At 38.2% G+C, this 20,558-nt stretch overlaps 2 protein-coding genes across 3 annotated transcripts in view; one reads left to right on the top strand and one right to left on the bottom strand.

The window, feature by feature from the left end:
- Nucleotides 1-3,124: 3,124 nt before the first annotated feature.
- The window catches only part of CPNE4 (copine 4), a 315,588-nt gene continuing 298,154 nt past the window's right edge, over nucleotides 3,125-20,558 (top strand). For both annotated transcript variants that reach the window (XM_056337705.1, XM_056337704.1), the window contains exon 1: nucleotides 3,125-3,233. The gene's annotated coding sequence lies outside the window, so the exon portion shown is untranslated. The remainder of the gene's footprint in view (nucleotides 3,234-20,558) is intronic.
- LOC130149244 (prostatic acid phosphatase-like) lies at nucleotides 5,643-18,308 on the bottom strand. The gene is made up of 10 exons (XM_056338668.1): nucleotides 18,195-18,308; nucleotides 16,760-16,855; nucleotides 14,180-14,266; nucleotides 13,391-13,543; nucleotides 12,336-12,434; nucleotides 11,133-11,228; nucleotides 8,552-8,684; nucleotides 7,216-7,301; nucleotides 6,257-6,363; nucleotides 5,643-5,799 (listed from the first exon to the last, which is right to left on the bottom strand). The coding sequence occupies exons 1-10, from the start codon at nucleotides 18,306-18,308 to the stop codon at nucleotides 5,643-5,645; spliced, it is 1,128 nt and encodes a 375-aa protein (XP_056194643.1).

Below are 20,558 nucleotides of genomic sequence, written 5' to 3'. Positions count from 1 at the left end.
GTTCATTCCCCATCTTACTGACATTGTTTCAGTGTACAACGGGAAAAATAGTGGGCGTCATGAGCTACGTCTCACCTATATTACAGCACCTATGACTATTCAGGCTATTGTATTATAGCAAGTCTTCTTTAAATACGACTGGACTGTCTATGCATTGTTTGTGAAGGAAGCAAGGGAGTTCCATTTTCATGTGATACTGCTTTTGCAACATAATATAAAAAATTCTTTTCATTTGCATTCTAAATAATTCCAAAGCTGAACTGTAATATTTTACTCATTTCTTCTTTAAGAGGAACTGAAATTAAACTGTTTATGGTTTCTTACCTGCAAAAGACTATGGGACAGATTTTTCAAATGGAGTCAGCTGGTGCAGTTGTAGAAAAACATCATTTAAAGTGTTTTATTATTCATTCACTGACACTCCCAATTTGTATTCCTACAACAAGATCTGGGCTTGATGTTTCAGACTTAATGAACACTGATGTTTATTTTTCCTTGAAGTAAGCAAGGTATAAAGGAAGTCTTCCTTTCTGTGTTCCTACAGGGAAAGTCCTAAGAACAAAAAACATGAAGAATGTGTGTGATGGGATTTCTGCTGAATAGGGATGAGGCTTTAGAAATATCTTAGGAAATTAATTTGAAATTTAATTTTGCTCAACAGAAGTCAGAATGTCCAAGGTACTTTCACTAGGGCATGTAACAGGGAAGAAGACATGGTCTTCTTATATGTGATGGAAATCTATATAAGGTAAGATATCTTCCTATAATGTGATGGAAAAGGAGGACCTTCTGTTGGTGTTCTGTGAGCAGCAGCCTCAGCTAGAATGCACTTCCATACTGAACTGAAGTGCTGAGGCCAGGGTCCAGCTCCATGATCCCCCATTCCAGACAAATCTGTGGGCAGAAGGGTCTTCATGCAGTTCTGAAAATTTTTGGGATGGATTTGGGTGAGGAAGGAAGGGAGAAACTGGAAACTGGAGGCTGAAGAGAGTAATGAAGGATGTCTCAGCTCTATATTGCATTTTCTATGTGAGCCTTGCCGAGTCAAGAAATCAGCAGAAAATTTACCCTTGCATTTGATGGGAGAAGAATGAGACCACCTGTACAGCTCTTGAGCTTCTAGTTCTAAATATTTCACAAACAAAACATGAAAAGCAACTCAAGCAACACAAGTTGGCACAAGTTTAGAAAAAGGAGAAATAGGAACAAGTTCCAAATAGAAGAGAAGATGACTGGAAACTTGGTTTTGGCAGCCAAGGCTACAGTCTTGTTAGAAGTCTAATACCGATAAAGATGGAGTCTTAAATTTTCCTCTCTGCTTTCTTGGCAATGTTTTTTTAATTACCTCTTGTTAAGGGAGGTGTGATGATCAGCTGTGTGCTTTTGAGATGAATCATTTAAACTGCTTGCACTAAATCTCCTGTGAGGGCTGCCAGACTTAGGAAGGCTGTCTGCTGGTGTCCATTATAGATGTTAAGATAATATGGAAAAAAACAAGCTTGTTCTTCTTTGCATTTAGAAGCATTTAGAAATGGTTTTCTCATGCTGTTGGAAAACATTTTTACCCTTGTTTGGATGCTATGATAAAAGGGATTGCATTTTTCACGAGAGGGAATAATTTATTTTTATCTATGTGTTTGAACTTCTTTGCTGTGAAATGTAACAGCTCTTCTTGATGAACTGTGTTTCATATGCTGGCTTAGGAAGCACGGGAATTGGGCCCTGCTGAGAAGAGAATAGGCTTTTGCAGTGAGAATTCTGAAACTTAAGGTTCTTGCTAGAGGGGGAAGGGATCTTTTTGTTCTTTTTATTCTTTTGTAGCTTATGGACTAGTACTTTCCTGCTTATGCTGTAGTTCTAAAAAGGAATAGAGATTTCATAGGTTTAGCATCTATTTTAAAGGCCTAGTCGGACGAAAGGAACTAGAATGCCAAAACTTTCTGCATCTCATCCACTATTCTGGTTCTCTTTGAAATGATCCATGGGCAACAAGGCTGTGGACAAAGGTCCTGTCCACTGTGAGGAAATAATAAATAAGAAAGCCTAGTTTTTCAAGCAAAGAAGGTTTCCACTATTTTCAGAAGTTAGTTGCATCTGATTGTTCTGACCCACCTTTTATAGTAAGAACACAAATTAGTTTTGCAACAGCAATATTAGAAAATGTAACTAGCGAAGGATTGCCTAGCATGTTCTGCATGTTTTAACTAGCATGTAGCTCTGGATTTTTTCATTTTGTGTTGTCAGTAAGATCTTTTTGTTGTTATTGTCAAGAACAGTATGGACTTACAGACTTCCCTGAAGCACAGACTTTTAATGATCAGATCAGAGTATACAATCAAGGTAATATAACAAAAGGAAGATGTTTGAAAAGCTGTTTGAAACCACTGCTGTTTGACAACCACAAATGGTTTTTCTTCCAAAATTAACAGTTGGCTTTGCTGTCTTTTTGGAAAGAGACAGAATGGCTTAACACCCAAAAGCCTTGTTGGGTCAGCTAATTGCCTGCCAGGTTTTCATGGTAGCCAGGCTGGCTGTTTGTAGGCTTCTCTTAGGTCTAGATCCATGGCCTGTTATTTCCATAAGTCTCACCTTCCTTCTGTATAGAGGTGGTATACTTGTGCATTTATAAGACAGAAATTAAAAAGACAGATATCACTTAGGTAAGTAAACAGCTATTATCCTATTTTTTGTAGCTTCTGTGACCTGTTTGTGTAAAATGCTTCATTACTTCTTGAATAAAATAAAGTAGAAGGAAAGTAGAAGGACACTGGAATACTCCTTTTGGTGGCTCCTTTTGAAGCACTGCTTCTCTCATCAATCCTGAAAGCCCTTGTCTCATTCTTCAAAAGAGGGCAACACTCCTTCAGAGGTATTTTCCAGTTTTGCTAAATTAAGGCTATAGCTCTTCAAAACACTGTAACTATAATTACATTCTCAAATTAGTTCTTCTAATCTTCTTCATTCTTGGAATGAATAGATTTTGAAAAACTTCTCTGGTTTCATATTACACTTAGGTCTTGCCACTTGATAAAATAAAGCAAATGTTTATGAAGGATAGGTCACTGCTTTCTGTAATTTTGATTTGTTTTACTGAGGGATGTTTTCTTTCAACAGAGATCAGGAGATTGTTGGTCATGCTGATGGACATTAATGAGAAATGTAGTCACATCACAGTGGGAGGAGTTGTTTCATAAAACTAATCACACTGAAGATCTTGGAGGGAACACCTAAAGGTAAGAAAAAAAGAGAATTGTTCTTAGCATATAGCCTCGTTCTCTGCAAACATGGCAAATTTGTTAATAGTACCTCACCAAGTGGGTAGCTTAGACTGAGTGCAGAAGAGTTAATAAATTTGCTCCCATTTTGATGGATTTAGGAAGAGTCTGTTGAAATGGTGAGCCAAACCACACTGAAAACTTCTTGAGCAACCAAAAGAACACAGAAATGTTGTATCTCCTTCCCAAATATGCTGAGCTGTCTTCATCTCCTATGTTCCACACTGTGGTCACCATTACATGGAAGAAATACTGCTGCTCTTGTGTGACTTGTAATAGCATTACTTCCCTAAACCCCATATTTCCTTATACTGGGGACATAAGTCATCTCCATGAGATTTCAATTAAGCATTTTCTGGAAACAGCTTTATGTTTGGGAAATGGTGTCTTCATGTCGAATAGCTATGTGAGGTAAATTTTTGAGCTCAGTCACACTCCTGGATTTCACTCAAAAAAAATCACATTTATGGGCTTCTTTTCATCAAATGCATGTATAATAAAAGTATTAACATATGTATTAGCAAAGGACAATATTTGAGATGATTTTTGACAAAGCTGAAAACAGCTGAAATCAGTGATGTTGCAGCTGTGTATGTTAGGTGTAAATGTGACGTGTAAACTCCTTGCATCACTTTTCAGCTTGGGTTGGCTTCCTGGCATTAAAGATCAGCTGTTCCAGCCTATCTGCATTCATTGAGAATTGGTAATGCACAGTGGTTTAGCACAGCACAGTCCCTCTGCCAGTGTGCTGCACTGTGCAGGCTGCAGGGCAGTGTTTTTTGGCATTTTCTTAAGTGCCATTCAAGCACAGAAGAGTTTAAAACTTCTGCCTGCAGGAAGAGTTGTGAGCCCCACAATTGGGTTCTGGCCTTAACACGTACTGAGATGGAACCATTCTGAATCAGGATAAAATAGGGGAAAGTGTCAAATTTTGATCTGACAACATGACAAATATTTTAATTGGAGTGTCAGTTCTGGGTGAAATCTCTTTTGTGGGCTGTATGTGATTTCAGCACTCAGTATCACTAATGAAGGCAGTCATCAGCAGTGATGCTGGACTTGGTGGTGTAAAATGCCTGAACACCATCTAAGTTCTGCTTAAGCAAAATTGAGAACCAAAACAATCTGCAGCCTTTGTGTTGAACTTAAAACATTGTGTCTTCATTAATGCTAAATTTTTATTATATAATAGATATTTTTTTTATTTGCTTGGTCAGTTATACAGTTTGTTTTGTGAAGAAGGGGAACTAATCTCCACAAAACTTAGATTACTAAACGCCACAGTATAAACATGAAGTGCTTATCACTGTCTTCCATGACTGTATTAGTGGCTTGGACCAAAAAGGTCGTCTGAACCAACTTCCTCTTGATGAATTACCTTTTGCAATTAAGTGTGTTGATTTCCTGATGTTTCCTGAGAATTTGTGAGCAATTAATATAGTGAAGAAAAATATTCAGATAATCATTAGTTGCTAGTTATTCATTCATTCTGGCTAAACTATCTCTAGTCTGTTCATGAATTCAAGATATTTAATAGGAAATTATTTGCAACAAGGTAAGTTGGCTTGCCTGCATGCTTCTAATCTCTGAAATTTCAAATTCTTTTAAGATCAGTGATTCAAAAATCTGTTCAGATTTTTTAACATTAGGTACAACATTTGATCATCAAAAAAGTGGGGACACTTTTGAATAGTGGGGCTTGTTTGCATTTCCTCTCCCTTAAGGAATATAAAGCTAGAAACAAGAGAGACAGTGTAATTCTCTGCCTTCCTGTTCCCTCTTTCTGCAAATGTAAGTATCATCAGTGGTCAAGGTGGAAAGTTAGGCATCCTAATACGGAGATACAGACAACTTACTAGAGAATGTGTTAGTATGCCAATGTGTGCCTGTATATGTTTGACATTCTGGTACCAGACTGGTATGCTATTCAATATCTACCTGCTTTGACCTCTGAATGTCTCCTAAAATCAAGGGAATGCATAATGTTGATATCAGCTTGGACAAATACTCTACAGTTTGAGAAGATAAGGTGAATTGTTATAATTCACTGCATGTGTATCTGCTTCTTCAGTAACTGCAGGTCTTCTTGACTATACTAAAACAAAAAACCCCATGAAAAATAGTATCCTAAAGTCTAATCAGCCTTGGTTCCATTGAACTAGAAAGTTGGGCTGGAATAAATACATCAATGGAGCAGAAATTATGGCCATGGGTACAATTCTGTCTTCCTGGATCTGCATGTCTTTCATTTCAGACCAGACCCTTATGAGAATGATCGTTACTTCAAATGAGCTCTTGGCAGATGTAATCCTGACTTTACTTTCGGGTACATGTGCCCAAAACACTTAACTTACCTCTTTTAATGTCCTACATCCTACATTCTCTTGTCCAATAATGTACTAGGACTGGGTAGACCAACTGAGTAAATCTCTCCAGTGGACAGCGAAATTTGCATCCAGGGAGAGTGAGGGGGTGAGGACCTCTCAAGGAATTATTCCGATAGTACATTTCTATGGTGTATTGCCTGTTTCAAAATACAGAAGGGTCAAAATGAAGTTAGGTATGCAAAACCACACAGCCTTTCCATGTGGTAGTGATTGTACTTCTGGACAAACTTTTAGCCAGCTTATTTGTCTGGCTGTTAACATCTATCATTAGTAGTCTGAAGAAATCTTTTTAAACAATAGTTCGTCAACACCAACTTGCATGTAGTTTGTCTTCTTGGTAGAGAGTCAAGGAGTTCAATAGATTAAAAGCATAGATAACAACTGTAATGAAGAAACAGACAGAGGGTTTTCTGGCTGCAGTGCTGTAATTCTGCTATTGTCAATAACTACTGAGTCCAATTATAATAATTAAAATCAATCTATAATCTTTTCCTATGTAGTGAACCTTGTGTATCCAGTTTAATTAGTCTGGGGTATCAGTACATTGCTTTTTAGAAAAAGTCTATTTTAGCAGTAAAGCTTGGAGATACTTGCCCATTTGTTTCCTGGTAAAGTTCAAAAAAATGACAAGCACTGTAAGGAGGCAATTTCCCATTGAAAACATTGAGTGCCATCTGTAAGGCAACAATGGTGGCTGCATGCTGTAAACAGAAGAAACCTTTAATCAAAAGCCTATGAAATGTACCTATTTTTTAACAATATAACCAGCACTGTATCTGTCCACTTAATGTTACTTGCATGGCCTCATTAATACTTGCCCTCTGCAACACTGAGAAAATACTGTCCTTTTAATGGCTGTACAATAAACATATGTAAATATTTAAGAAGTCTTAGTCACTTGCAGTTCTTATCAAAGTTAGTAGGAGCTGTTAAAACTTCTTTTAAAAGGGACTAGTGATTTTGCATGTTAATTAAACAGTATTTGACATCAGATCAATAAACTCTTTGGCCGATATAAAACTTATAGGTCATAATCTATCTGCAGTTTAGAAATAGGAGCTTTTAACTGACAGCAATCCAAGTATTTCCTTCTCAGTGATGGTGTTTGCACATTCTAAGCCAAAATATAAAGTCACAGTTGAGTAACTGACTTCATAAGACCTTCTAAAATAACTAACTTTAACTTAATTTTTCTTTTTTTTCTTTTTTTTTTTTTTTTGGCATCTGAAAAAGATACAGGAAGCAGGAGGTTTGTTGCTAAATTATCTTTGTCATAAAAATTCAATAAAACATGAGGCATGGTATTTCCAGTTCTCTGCTCAATCCCAGCAATAAGACAGTGAAACAAGCCATGACATCAGGTGGAAAATGGAATTCTGCAGGTTTCAAAGTAGTATTTGTTCATCAAAGAATGAAAATAATTCAGTGATATTGAACTTTAACCAAATAAAAAATGCTTGTAGGTGCATTTCATGAAGGAAATAAAGTTTCATGGTTTTCACTGCATTTAATAACTGCAGAAAGGGAGCATAAAAGAAACAGAAAGGACTCACCGCAGAATACATAACCATCTTTTGCTGGTGTGAAGGCTTTTTTCTAGCATCTGAGATATGCTTTAGAATATTTTTTAAAAGAATACCTGAAAAAAAATGGGGAGGCAATGATAATGAAAGGGATGCTTGTGTCAACATCTGTATCACTTGTTGGTGTTTTAACACAATCTATCTTTAAATGCAATTGACTATAGGTGATTTGTGCAGAGTCCTCTGATTAATTCTGATACTATCTCTTATATGAACAGTGGGCCTATTTTACTCCTGCGTGAAATGTTTTGGGTGTCCCTAATAGCCTAAACAGCTTCAAGCAGTGCATTCACAGCTGCTTTGTGCCAGCAGAACAGTGCAAGAAGAGCAGGGTAATGAATACTACCTTATTTTATGTGTAACTCCATTGACTTCCTGATTTCCAGAGGAAAAGAGCATATCCTTTGGATTCTTGGCCTTCTTAAATCATGTGGTTGTCTGTATTTTGTTAATGTTAACTGCTGAAAAGTTGTATGACAAACTATATGAATTAAATCAATGGCCGTGCTAGCAGTATGTTAGCATAAGGTTCGAATCTTGACAAATTAAAATCCTAAAATGAGAACCGTACATGCTAGCAGAATTAGACACATGTATTGTCTTCAGCTACTGGCACATGTTTTTTAATAGCAATTGTTAGTAAAGCAAGAACAGAGATGTGAACTTTGTGCTTAGTTTTGTAAGTTGGAACTCCAAAAAAGCGAACAAATTGGTCCATGCTTAATGTGACTTGTCCTTGTAGCTCACAGAGCCTGACTGTACAGTGTCCAAATAAAACAAAAAAGGCCTGAAAGGTGACAGTGGATGAATGGAGGAGAATGAATGATTGAAAAGATATAAACTATTTTGAAATTTCAGCTACTATTTGCTGAGCAGAATAAAGTTTAGAAGCAGTTTAATAATCTCGTTTTAGTACTCTTAGTAATGGCATATGAAGACTGTAAGGCAACAAAATTACCATCCTAGAGATTATTACAAATAATCTCTTCTTAAGTAAGTTAAGCATGGTGCTTTACATTAAATTCAGACTTGGTTCTGTTCAGCAAGGATCTCTATATTACTTTGGATTTCTTGTATAGTGTAACCAAAATGATACCTCCATTATAATGTTGGACTAGGATATTCATGACTCATATCCTCACCATCTCTCTTCGCATTAATCAAAATCTTTCAGTGCTGATCACAAATATCCACATCATGGAATCTTTCATAGTTCTGCTACGGAATCAGTAGCAATTTTTATGATATGCCCTCTCTTCTTTCCCATTCTACTCGTGGCTTTAAATGGGGTAAGAATTCGGCTTACCTCCCTGCAAACGTGATTTTTGTATTCGTTTGTGGAACCCAAATTCCGCCTGCAATAACAATTCTGAGAGCTTTATCAGCTTGGTCCTGACACCGTGAGTAGCCCAAACAGGTAAAGTGTAATTGTTAATATCCTACAGTGAAGAAAGAGAACATGGTGATTTTCGTACAGATTCCTACTGCTAACTGTTGGTTGTTCTGGCACAAAATGCTTGTCAGAACAAATTCTGAATGTTTCACTCAAGTAATATTTTCTCTATAATAAAATAATGAGTGTATTTTGCATTTAGACAGCTGTAGTATTCTATTTATAGCATCACATAGGTCAAAACAAATTTGTATGGCAGTGTTCCACAAGAAGAAGAAATATAATACTAAAAATTATGCAAAAAGTGACTGGCATTATTTATGCGAATTACTAATGCAGTTTTCATGTGCAAAAAAATGAACTTTATGACTCTTTCTTTTCCAGCCATTTACTGGCATATATCCTGAGATCTTTACTGAAACAAACCCTAGATAGATGTCAGGATTTTAGGGGCTGGCAGCCCTGAGATATGAGTGAGATCCAGAGGTCCAGTAGGAATATATATGGCTGTAGTCAGATGGACCAGAGTATAAGCTATATGTATAAGGATTAGAAACATAGATGGAATTCATACCTACCTATACCAGGTCTATTGGATAATGACACAGTCCTCAAGCTAAAGCGGAATGGATTAGTCTTTCCCTAGGGATGCAGCCCAAGATATGTTAATGGTTACAACTATGAGAAGGGAAGATCTGCCCAACACTCCTGGTTTGCACTACCTTGAATTCCTGTTTAAACAAGGTGGGTACATTTCCTTCAGTGCAATGTAACCATTGGACTGAGCTCACCAAAGGGAGTGTTCTTGTAACAACGACTTCTGAGGAAAATGCAAACTACTTAACGCATTTGTTTAAACAAGCGAAACAATGGAACATGTTAGGTTACACCAACTCAGGTCACAATGTATCACTTTCTTTTTTAACAGATATGATTTGTATCTTGAGAGGAAAATTGGCTAGTTGAGTGCTATTTAAGACAGTACTGTAGGCAAGCAAGTACTTCAGTTTCCAGGACACTTGAAAGTCAGATGATATTTAGCCAAAAGTAACAGATACAGAATGCAAGCTACTGTAGTTTCATGAATTGTATTTTATAAAACGATGTGAGAAAGCTCTCTTTGTATGCTTGAAAGGGTGAGAGTGGCTTTTATAGTAGATTTCTTAATTGATACCCCCAGAGTCTTCACTGAGTAGTATGAAAGACCAAAGCTCATCAAATCTAACACTAGGAGGAAAAACCCAACTAATGAGCTTTTTCTTCCAACATTTTGCTAGATCCTTGATGGGAGCTGTTGATTTTGCACATTTCTCTGATGGCACAGGTTTCTCAGTATGATATAACAACTGAAATAAAAAGTTGTGGTGCTGAGCTATCCTGCATTTGGAAAATATGAAAGGGTGACCTCAATGAAATTACAGTGAGATATCCCAACATGTTAACATTTCATTTAACTTAAGGCCTGCCTAACATTCTATTCAACATTTGGTCCATTTGGACCAAAGTTGGGCCTTTGCAGAAACTGCAAGGACAGAAGGTAAACTCATTAGCATCACACCCAAATATTACATTTGCTTGTGAAATCTACATTAAAACTGCCTCAGTTTTCTAGGGAATATTCCAGTACTGATGACTGATTTATCATTATTATTTGAATTTAAAAATAATTATGCATTAAAGCATTTGTAGTGAAAGCTGCCTGCAACAATAACTTGTTAACGCAAGACTGCAGTTCTCACTTGCTTCAGCTGAGATAAGTCTAGACTTTGAAGTGACATGAAGAGGGGCTTGTTGCTACATTAAGGGCACTCAGGATTTTTTCGAATTCCAATCAGAGGTACCAGACTGTGGGACCCAGATACCCATGACAGCTGGGCACCACAATACCCCTTTTGTTATAAAATCCATGCTTCTTTCTGATGTGCCTGGTTCCTTTGCATAGAACAGGCTCCTAAACTTGCCCAAATAGCCATCTGTGACATTCCAATGGCTGCTTAATTCCTGAAAATACTCTTGACTGCTACTGTCCATATGCAAATAATGACTTATGTTGCTTATACAATGTGCATAAAATCTTTGTGGAAGGATGCTTATGTTTCTTTGCCAGCAACATATTTTATTCGTGTGCATCTCTGTGAAGGGGTTTGGAGGAGTAACATGATAATTTTATCCAAAGGTATGCTTTTACCTAACTCATATGCGGTCACTGACAGGATCTTGAATTTGGTAAGTCATTGCTTTCTGTTCCTTATAGTGGTGGACGACCCACAGCAGCCTCACACAGTCATACTGTCTTTACAGGATTTTCAGTTGCAATTTAGATGTTAGGTGAGGGTTTCTGGGGAAGAAGCTGCAAATAGTGCTTCAAAAAGGTCTGGAAGCACAGAGATACCCTCTTTTGACGTCTTACAGACAGTAGAAATAAGAGCTAAAACAATTTTGTGAAAGTGTAAGTATTTCTATTGGACCTTTGGAATTTTCTTTATATTATTACCTCATATTGTAAAGTGTCAGAGAGCTTCAGAATTCTTTCAGTGTTCAGCTTCTTCAATGGGTATCCTGTATGAGTGGCTAAAAACTTCAGAAATGGCTGGAAAACAAAAAAGCAAACTTTTAGTACACAGGGCCTTTGTACATCATTTCCTCACACTGCCATACTAGAAGATAGTAATTTTTAGAACCAAGATAGTCTTTGCACTTAAGCAATGAACTGTTGCTGAGTGGTAAGAGAATCAGGCCTATTCATCTAGACAAGGTTGGTGACCTGAGTTCAGATTTGAAGTACGGTGGTGGTTTATGCTTGATGGAAATGTTCAGAAGGGGGCAGAGTAGAGGGGACACTGATATATGAGGAAGTCTGGCAGAAATTTAGAAAGTGCTTAAAGGAAGTGTGATAAACAGAATTATGTTGGTACTCAGCAGAAGGGAAGTACGATGTAAATACGATAAAACTGGGAATTATGATTCACTCATGTATAATACCCAGATGTAGAGCCACAGATAGATGGCTGAGGTCAGTGATTAAAGATTATAGAAAACCAGGTGAGTTTGATAGTGTCATTTTTAATAAACCTGAGAAGAAGACGGTTGCAGCAGAATAAACAAGTGATTACATAGCCATGGAAAGATTTTGGTGGTGGAGAAAGAAAGGAAAGGATACCTTACAGAGGCAAAAACAATGAATGAAGACTTCAGGTGTGAAACATGAACGGGTACTTGAGGAAAGCACTGAGTCTGTTTTATAGAAAATCTGGGAAATTAAGCTGTGAGCATCTTGTGGATGAGGAAGGTGGAAGAGGAATCTGAACTAGCAGAGAGTTATATAGACAGAGACAGAGGAATTGCTTTACATGGGAGTAAACAGAGAGAGGTGTTGGAGTGATTTGAGAGGTTTTGGCACCGACTGATCTGAGTTTTTGTTTTGTCTGCTGTCCTAGAAGGTAGGTGGGCTGGGTTTTTGCAAGGTAGTCAATAATTTATCTTTTCTATGACTTCCAATTTTCAATTGATGGGAATAGCCCCCTCCAGCTGGATCTATAATGTTGTAATAATGTTTTGGGTATGTTGCCTACACCCACTGTGAAGATTAGAGATCTGGAAGGAGCATATTGACTGCCATTTTTTAAACTTACCTGTTAGATAATGTTGACAAAAGTGGTCCATTTTAACTGGATTTCCAGAACTGAAAATACTTTACCTTGTACTGCTTGAATTGCCTTTGGAAATCCCTTGTTTCAAAGGTTTCTCTCAGAAGCTCACTGTATCTTGGGCAGTGTGAAAAAGGTAAGTATAGCAACTGAAAAGAAAATTGCAAAACACTTGTTAGGCAAGGTGCTTTATGTTCTGCAATTCAATATACCCTGGCAAGATTGCTGTTCTAATTGGCTGCACTAGTTAGAACAAGCTGAAAAATAATTTGGGAATGTAGTTTTCAAGGATAATAATCTTCAGGACTGTAAGAGTCATACTGATGACTACTTACAAAATAATCTTTAAATGTTCAGAGGACTAATAGCTGCAGTAGTTCAAAGTTAAGGGATCCATTTACACAAGATGAAATTTGTCCCTCAACAGAAGACTAACACAAGCCCTCATGTACAGCTTTGTGCTTGGCTTCCCCAGGGATGATTTCATTCATTGTGTTCAGTCTTTCTTTAAACACACCGTCACCTTTTTGCAACAAATTGCCAAGCAGCAACTGGACTGCAATAGGAGTCTTTGTGCATACTCAGCTGTATTAAGTGGACTTACCACAGCTTACCTCAAAGTGCATGCACTGAGCTTCAAAGTGCATGAAAAACAATCCTGCAACTCAATTTTCACAGTAATGAAAGTCCCAGAATAATTATTTTGTCTTTTCTGTTGGCTGCAAACTGAGAAATGTTGAAGCACTAGTGAAAACAGGTATGCTTCCTCTTCTCATACAAAGCAAGCCATGTTTGTGATAAGTTTAAGATTAATCTGCTTCTATAGTGGTTAACTCACATAATAGGATAACTCTTTTTCTCTGTACCTAGGACTTCTGTTTTTCTTCCTTTTTTTGTTAGGTCCGGGTCTCTGATACATAAGTCCATTCTTGTGGAAGCTCTTGACAATATTTCTACTCAGCTTATTAGGACTTTCTGTGCAATGCTTGTTACATAATGTACTTTTTGTTGCCTTTATCATGCCCTTTATGCGGCCTCTTCATCTCATATCCTAAGCAGTTTACTAATGATTAAGGGAAAACAAATGCCTCTAGTATATACTCACATTATCATGTGACAGTGGCACTGTGTGAACTGGAATTGGCTGCCAAAGAATTCTGGGGTTCCAAATCTCACCCTGTGTTGGCGGGTACAGCCCAGCAAGACTTGCCTGAGCACTCATAAGTGTGTGATCACAGTCAGTGCTTTGAACATAAATCTGGAGCAAGAAAAAGACAAAAATTTTGAAAGGTCATTTCTCTTCTTAGGTTTTGGGTTTCTTTTTTTCTGTTGGTAGGAAAGAAGGCGACCAGTACTGTGCTGGGGAAGCTTTCATTAAAATGGAGTGGGGTGAAGAAGGGCTGTGAGAAAGAAGGAGGAGGGAGAAAGAGTGAAGCTGGAATAGGGCCTTGGAATAAAATGTTGTTGGACAAGTGAGCTGCAGCATGGTAGCATTTCACTTAGAAATCCTAGTGGAAAACATAAGAATGACTCCATTTGACCACTAGGCTTTGGGACATTGCGTATGCACTGAACAGTTGCACTCTAAATGAAAACAACTAAGCTGTACCTGCACTCCATGTGGAAGTGTAGCACTGGAGTTATCCAACATAGATACTCTGCCATACAACAGTGAGGCATCTGAACGTGATAGCCTAAAAAGTCTTTCACATGGTTTTCAGTTAGCCATCTGCCTGAATAAAAGTTGACCCAGTTTCAGGGATACTTTGAAATTACATTGAATTCAGTGGGTATTAAATTTTCTCCAACCTCACCAGGTTTGGACTCTCATGCATTCAGGAAGTCTCATTAACATCCATGAAAAAAAATCTTCCCTCCCAGATCCAGTACTTGCCTCACACTGCTTGTATATGACACTCAGGAAATAAGAGTATCTCCTCCGCATGTACTGTCCAAGCTCATACTGTTGCTGTATGCCAAGCTGTAGAAGTAACAGAATAGTGTAAGAGGCTCAAGAAGTGTGCTATGCATCCATTTCTGCAACCAAAAAACGAGACAGTATTTCATATTATTTTGACAAATACCTTTTTCCTTTATAAAATGGAGGAAAGGAGACGGGGAAAAAAGCAGTAAAGTTGCTGCATGTACAGTAATGGATAATGTTAGAGATCTCTTCCTGATGGATGCCATTTTACATTGTGCTTTACAGAAAGCTATGTATATGTTTATCCAAGCCAGTAAGACTGGCTGAGGGGCAGGGTGACTTACAGCAGGCATAGAGATGTCCTGACACCATCTGTCTAGTTTCTGCTCTTTGGATGGCTCACAGCTGATTAACTGGGAATTCAGAGTAACCACCTGTCCCTGAAGACACATCCAGGGTATGAGTCCCATAGAGTATCACCAGTGATTCTGTATGGAGGCTACAGTTTTGGCCTGAATCTTGAATCAAAGATTTCAAGTAGAAGTCCTCTAACGCTTCAGGTATTTTGCTGCAATGATTAATTATTATCAACAGTCTAAAACATTTGATTCTTGGTTCTTTTCTATGTTCCCAGTTTTCAGTCAGTGGATCTTGTTACATTTTTGAATGACACATTCTTTACCATCACAGATCTTATTCCCAGTAAGATAATAATCAGTAAGATGGAATCAAGTCACTTAATCTCTGTGCTAAACTAAGTAGATGACAATTCTCTACTCTCACAGAAAAATGTTTTCCAGCCTCAGCATTTTAGTAGCTCTAACTGAACATTTTCCAGTTTACCAACATAATTTGGTAAACACGTGACATGAGAATCACATGCAATGTCCCTGTAATGGTCTCAATACTGTTATCTTTTTACTTGTACCTGGTGTTATGTGGCATACATAGAAATATATTCAACTTTGCTCAAGTAATCACTACTCTGCACTGGAGTCACAGGTACAGTGATTACTCATTGCTTGCTAAAGTCCTTTTGTAAGTCATAGGATAATTCAGGTTGAAAGGGAGCTCAGGAAGTCTCCAGTCCAACCTCCTGTTCACAGCAGAGTCAGCTATGAGGTCAGACCAAGTTAGTCAGGGCATTATCCAGAGTGCCAGATGTGGCCCACAGTGTGTGTGTGTGATCACCTCTTTCTGTTGCTGGAATTGTGCATCCAGTTTCCTAGGGTATATTTGACTTAGGCTTCTGCCCCAACTTGCCTAACGTGTGTTGTTAAATCCTGACACCCTGGTCTTGAAGCCTTCCATGCCCTGGAACAAGCTGGCTTGTAGTGCTGAACTCACAGAGTGTCTATGTGGAATGACTGAGTCACAGCCGAGTTAAGGCATAGGAAGCTGGTCTGTTACTCCTGTTTCTTCAAGGGAGATGACGTGAGAGGAAACAGGCCTGACTTTTGCATTGGAGATCAGTTTGGCCTCCTAAGAATGTGGAGGAAGAGAAACCCCTCAGGCCGTTTGTTCTATTCTGATTTTGGTGAAGACCTGGCAAGTGGCTACTTCCTCTAGGAGAGAAAAACATGTGCATTGTGCTGGACCCACTGGACATAAGGTGTGTAAGTGAACTCACTTCAGCAGCCTAACAGAGACACACACCTCACAGTCTGCCTACATATGCACAATAGCCATTCATCTGGAACATCAGATTTCTGGCACATCTAAACTACTTCAGTGAGGCTGCCTGGTTCCCAGGATCCTGGGCAAATAACCAGTGGATTTTTCTATCCAAAAAACGTATCTTGGGGAAAAAGGAATGAAGCACAGACACAGTGGGTACTGCTGGTGGGAGTGCAGCAGAAGAAGGGTTAAAGCCACTAGTGTCCACATACTCCATTACAGTCTGATGATACAAGAGTTCACCCTTTGCTCCATTCACAAGAGGTGGCAGCTAATAAAATTACAGTTAATGCAGAGGCACAGTTTCTGCAGTTGGACTCTGCAGTTGCCTTAGCTGCTACTAGTTACTGCCATCAGCTGATACGTGTGTGCAAGCTCAGCTCTGCTGTATTCCACCAATACCTGCACTAAAATAGCTGAGCTTTAAATCAACTTTCCCTGGTACAGCTTGAGAGAAATTTCTGCTAGTACTGATTTTAGTAGTTCATGAGCTAGGAGGCACTCCTACTCAGCAGAGATTGAGGCTGGTCTGTGAACACTTCCACCGCCTTATGCCACTGATGATTAAAGCATCATGTTTGGTCTCAGGTGGACTGTGATGGTCACTAGTGCTTGGCTCCTCCCAAAACACCCACATCTGCAAACAACTCAACATATGCTGCTACTGGACCAGAACAGGCTGACTCTGTCGTTTAAAATCGGTGACTGCTCGTAGCTGTAGCTTCCTAGTAAGTTCTTTGGCTGTCCTTTTGGAGAGCTATATATAGCACCTTAATATGGGCTTCCCCCAAGTGAGAACAAAGTTCCAAACCCCAAATATCAACACGCTACATTTCAATATTTCAGTATATTGGGCCAGGTAAGAAAACAGACCTTGGTAAGCTGTCCGTATCCCTGCTGCCTTGCAACTTCTCTGTGGTTGTCAGTTGGAAAAAACTCTTGTGGAGTGTGGTCACCATGACGAAATACCTGATAAAACAGATGGAATTCCCTTTGCATTACTGGGATTTTTGTGATAGATGTAATTAGTGCAGTCACAAGGAATATGCAAAGACAGTGAGTACTGTATCTGACAGATGCTGAATATACTCATGCTGCTTTTCTTGGGTCTAGAGAGCTACACCACCTGTTTGATTTATTTAGACAAGTGTAACTTGTCTTTTTTTCCTGGCATTTGAAAAGTAATGAGCTTAAATAAATTTTGGTAAGTCATAAGAACTATAAAATATCTTAATATAATTTAAAGAGGGTTTATATATTTCAGGAGCTATAGATCACAACATTAAATAAACAGAAAACAAACAGAAGCATGTAAGTAATTTTCCAGAAATATTATAATGTTAATATTTTGGTAGGACTGAGGGGGAATTCAGAAGGAAAAACCCCCAAACTACTGCTCTAAGATACTGTTTCTGTGGCTGACTGCTTTGAAGCCTTCTTTCTTGGAAGAAATTGGCCTTAAAAAGCCACCTGTTGACAGTTTCATCACACAAGATGATAGAAGTGTCATCCAATATCTAAATACAGACTAAACTGTTAGTTTGAAAACATTGAACCTGTTCTGCAATTTCAGTTCACATAGAAGGTATATCTATAAAGATGCATCTAGATTTTTTATTTCTATAATGAATTATTTCCTTGTCCAGCATAATTCCTGTATATATATATTAATCTATGTGTCACATAATTTTAAAAATTAACCACCAGATTTTTTTTTATTTTTTAATCCAAGTAGAGAGAAATAAAATTGAAAACTGCAGCAAAAATAGTATATAAGTGATTTACAAGCACATACAGTGTTCAGAACAAGATTCAGGCTTCCTGCAAACAAACAGTACATCATAATCATTGCAAGTACCTATAGTTTCACAACACTGGTTCAGTGTTGCTTATTCAGTGCCATAGTACACTAGTTTGGATTTCACATAGTGAAATTTGTTTTGCATGTTAATCCATTGCAACCACTGGAAAAGTGGGAACTCTTCCATGGTAAAGAGGGTTTTTGCACTAGTTGTGAAATCCTCTTCTACAATTTAAAGAAGAATTCTACATGATTCCTCTCTTAGTGCTATAAAAAAGGCATTCTTTGTCAATCCAGAAAGTTAAGTTCATCTAGGACTGCACAAAGGAGACAAATTATACAATCTTATTTAAAATTGAGGATTTTGTTGTACAATGCAACAGTGAACTTTGAATATGCAGGAAACAAATATTCAAAAAGTGCCCCCTGCCCCCCTATCCTAGAGTACAAGAGCCGTAAGTGACAAGTTTTAAAGAAATTCCATTTGCCCATGAACTATCTACTTACTATGGACACAAACTTCAGTTTTCTTTTAGCTGTCGTTTGGTGAAGAAAGATGCAGAAAAGGCAGAACATGAAACACAGACTCCAGATTCCACACACCAGCTGCCTTGCTCTCATCCTGAGGGTAGCTTTCAGCTATTTTGCACACCAAGGTCCCTGGCAGATGTGGTGGTACAGTAGATATGTGGTTCAGAGGGGAGGAGTCAGTTGTGCTCAGTGAAGTCCAAAAGCGGGCTGTGAGCTTGCATCCTCCTCCCTTTTTTCCCTTCTAAGGTTAGTGCTTTTCAGGAGATTTGTGAAATGAAAAGTGTATTTTGCATTTGCACTCCATTTCTGTGTCCCATGTATAACATGAAGTGGCATCTCTGAGCACTCTAATTCCTGTCCTGGCACTTGCAAGGCAGGTGAACATAAAGAACTAGAAGATGCCTTCTGTTATTTAAGCTAGGATATAGTATGGTCAATCAGCCTTCTCAAAAGTGAAAATGCTGCAGATATGCTGTCTCTTGCTGTATGCAGAAGAGCTAGTAAACCATCCTCATACCTACTGCTCACACAGGCTTCTCTGAACACTTTGTACTAGAAAGCTAGAAGGACCAGTGCTAACATTTGTTCTTTTATAAAGGATCTATGGATTTTCCCCTGGATTTGGCAGTGGTCTGTAGAAGGAATAGACAGCAGAAGGTTTTGTTGCACACGAGCAGGGATAAGACCAAATTCATTGAAAACAAAAAAAAAGTTACATGGATGAACTTTTAATCTCTACAGTAGTTTGACTGTGTCTCTAGTGGCAAAATGTGTGCCACTGTTTCCTAGAACTATTCCACAGAATTTAATACAGTTAGGTAAATTCATTATTTTCAAATCTTTCTTGCTGCAAACACTCACATTGTTACAGCATGCATAATTCAAACATTGTTTCTGTCATTTCCCCAGTATATTTTAAATAAAGAAAAAATGTAGTTTGGATACAGTGTTGCAAAAGACAGGATTGATCTTACAAGCTTATTGGTCTATGTTCAGTCACATTCATGTGTTAATGGAAGCCCTGATAATATGTAAAAAATTGAGGATGATTTCTGAATGATCAAAAGCTCTCTGTATGTAAGAATGTAAAAGAAATTAGTGGAAACAAAAGTATTGCTACCTAAAAAGGTTATATACTCTCAGCCCAGTTTAAGGCACAAAAAGCAAAACTTTCCTTCATAATTATTAGGTACAGCCTTGTCTAAAGGCATCAGTTCTCTTTCCTAAAGTAACAATGCTGTACCTTTCACATCTGTCAAAGCTGAAGAGATTCCTCTGTGGAACTTCCAGAGGTCAGACTTTCTTGGTGCAAGATGGCTCATCTGTTGTTTCTGCTTTTGTGCCTGACAAGTCTAACACACTCATGCAGAAATAGAAAAATACGGGGAACCGTCCGCATTTATTGAGAAAGATTTATTTATTTTTTTTTAGATAAGGAACCGAGGGGAGATGTGGTCAACTAATTAAAGCTGCTCACACCCTGTACATTTTCTTGCCTCCACTGGCTGTCATACTTCAAAAAGCTCTTTGAAGAGACTATGTATTTTGCTGTTTCTAGAGGACATGACATCAGATGCCACTCCTAAAATACACTGCTCTGCAAGGCAAGGTTTTCAATTAGACCAATTGGTATCACTAAGGAAAAGCAGGCAAGTTCTCAGGATGGCAAGGCTCCATTCAGGTTCTTCAGATACTGTAGATACATCTAGCAGGGACAGCAGATATACAACAGGAGCAGAAAGGTTTAACTTTATTCTTTTCAAGCACCCATTGTGTCATACTTTATGTGAGATTTCTTTGACAAGCAAGGTGAAATTACTCTTTCTTTGGAGATGGCAAAATATTAGTGTAACAACTGATACTTGCTTCCTTCAATCTGAGCTTGGCGTTGCTAATTCTGTGGGTAGACACATAAAAGGCTGGAGTTATTTTAAAGTACACTGTGTTGGTTAACTCTGTTCCTGCTGAAGGTCATAGAGGGAGAATGAAACAGTGTGCTGTGCAGTGTACCAGTGTTCCTGAGTGAAACTCTAGGGAGTGGGAAATGGAGCATTCTTGGCAGCTAACTCTAACCTGCAGAAATCCCTTGTTGCAGGTGGTGAAAGGTGTGAAAACTGTAGCTGCTTTCAAAGTCAAGGTAACTGATACTTTAATATGCCTGCAGCCGGCGTTAAAACAACAGCTGAAGGTAGAAGAGGAGGAGATAATGATAAAGACAGTAAGTGAACCTCCCTCACTGCCTTGGAAGTACAAATGAAAATATCTGAGGTGTAGATTGTATGCCTTTATTTTACCAATAAACTTGATGAAATATTTGAGGCATCGTGATGAACATAACAT

Source organism: Falco biarmicus, chromosome 4 (assembly GCF_023638135.1).
Source record: "Falco biarmicus isolate bFalBia1 chromosome 4, bFalBia1.pri, whole genome shotgun sequence".
NCBI classification, from domain to species: Eukaryota; Metazoa; Chordata; class Aves; order Falconiformes; family Falconidae; genus Falco; species Falco biarmicus.
The sequence above is the reverse complement of the archived record's forward strand: the minus strand, read 5'-3'. Positions and strand labels throughout refer to the sequence as shown.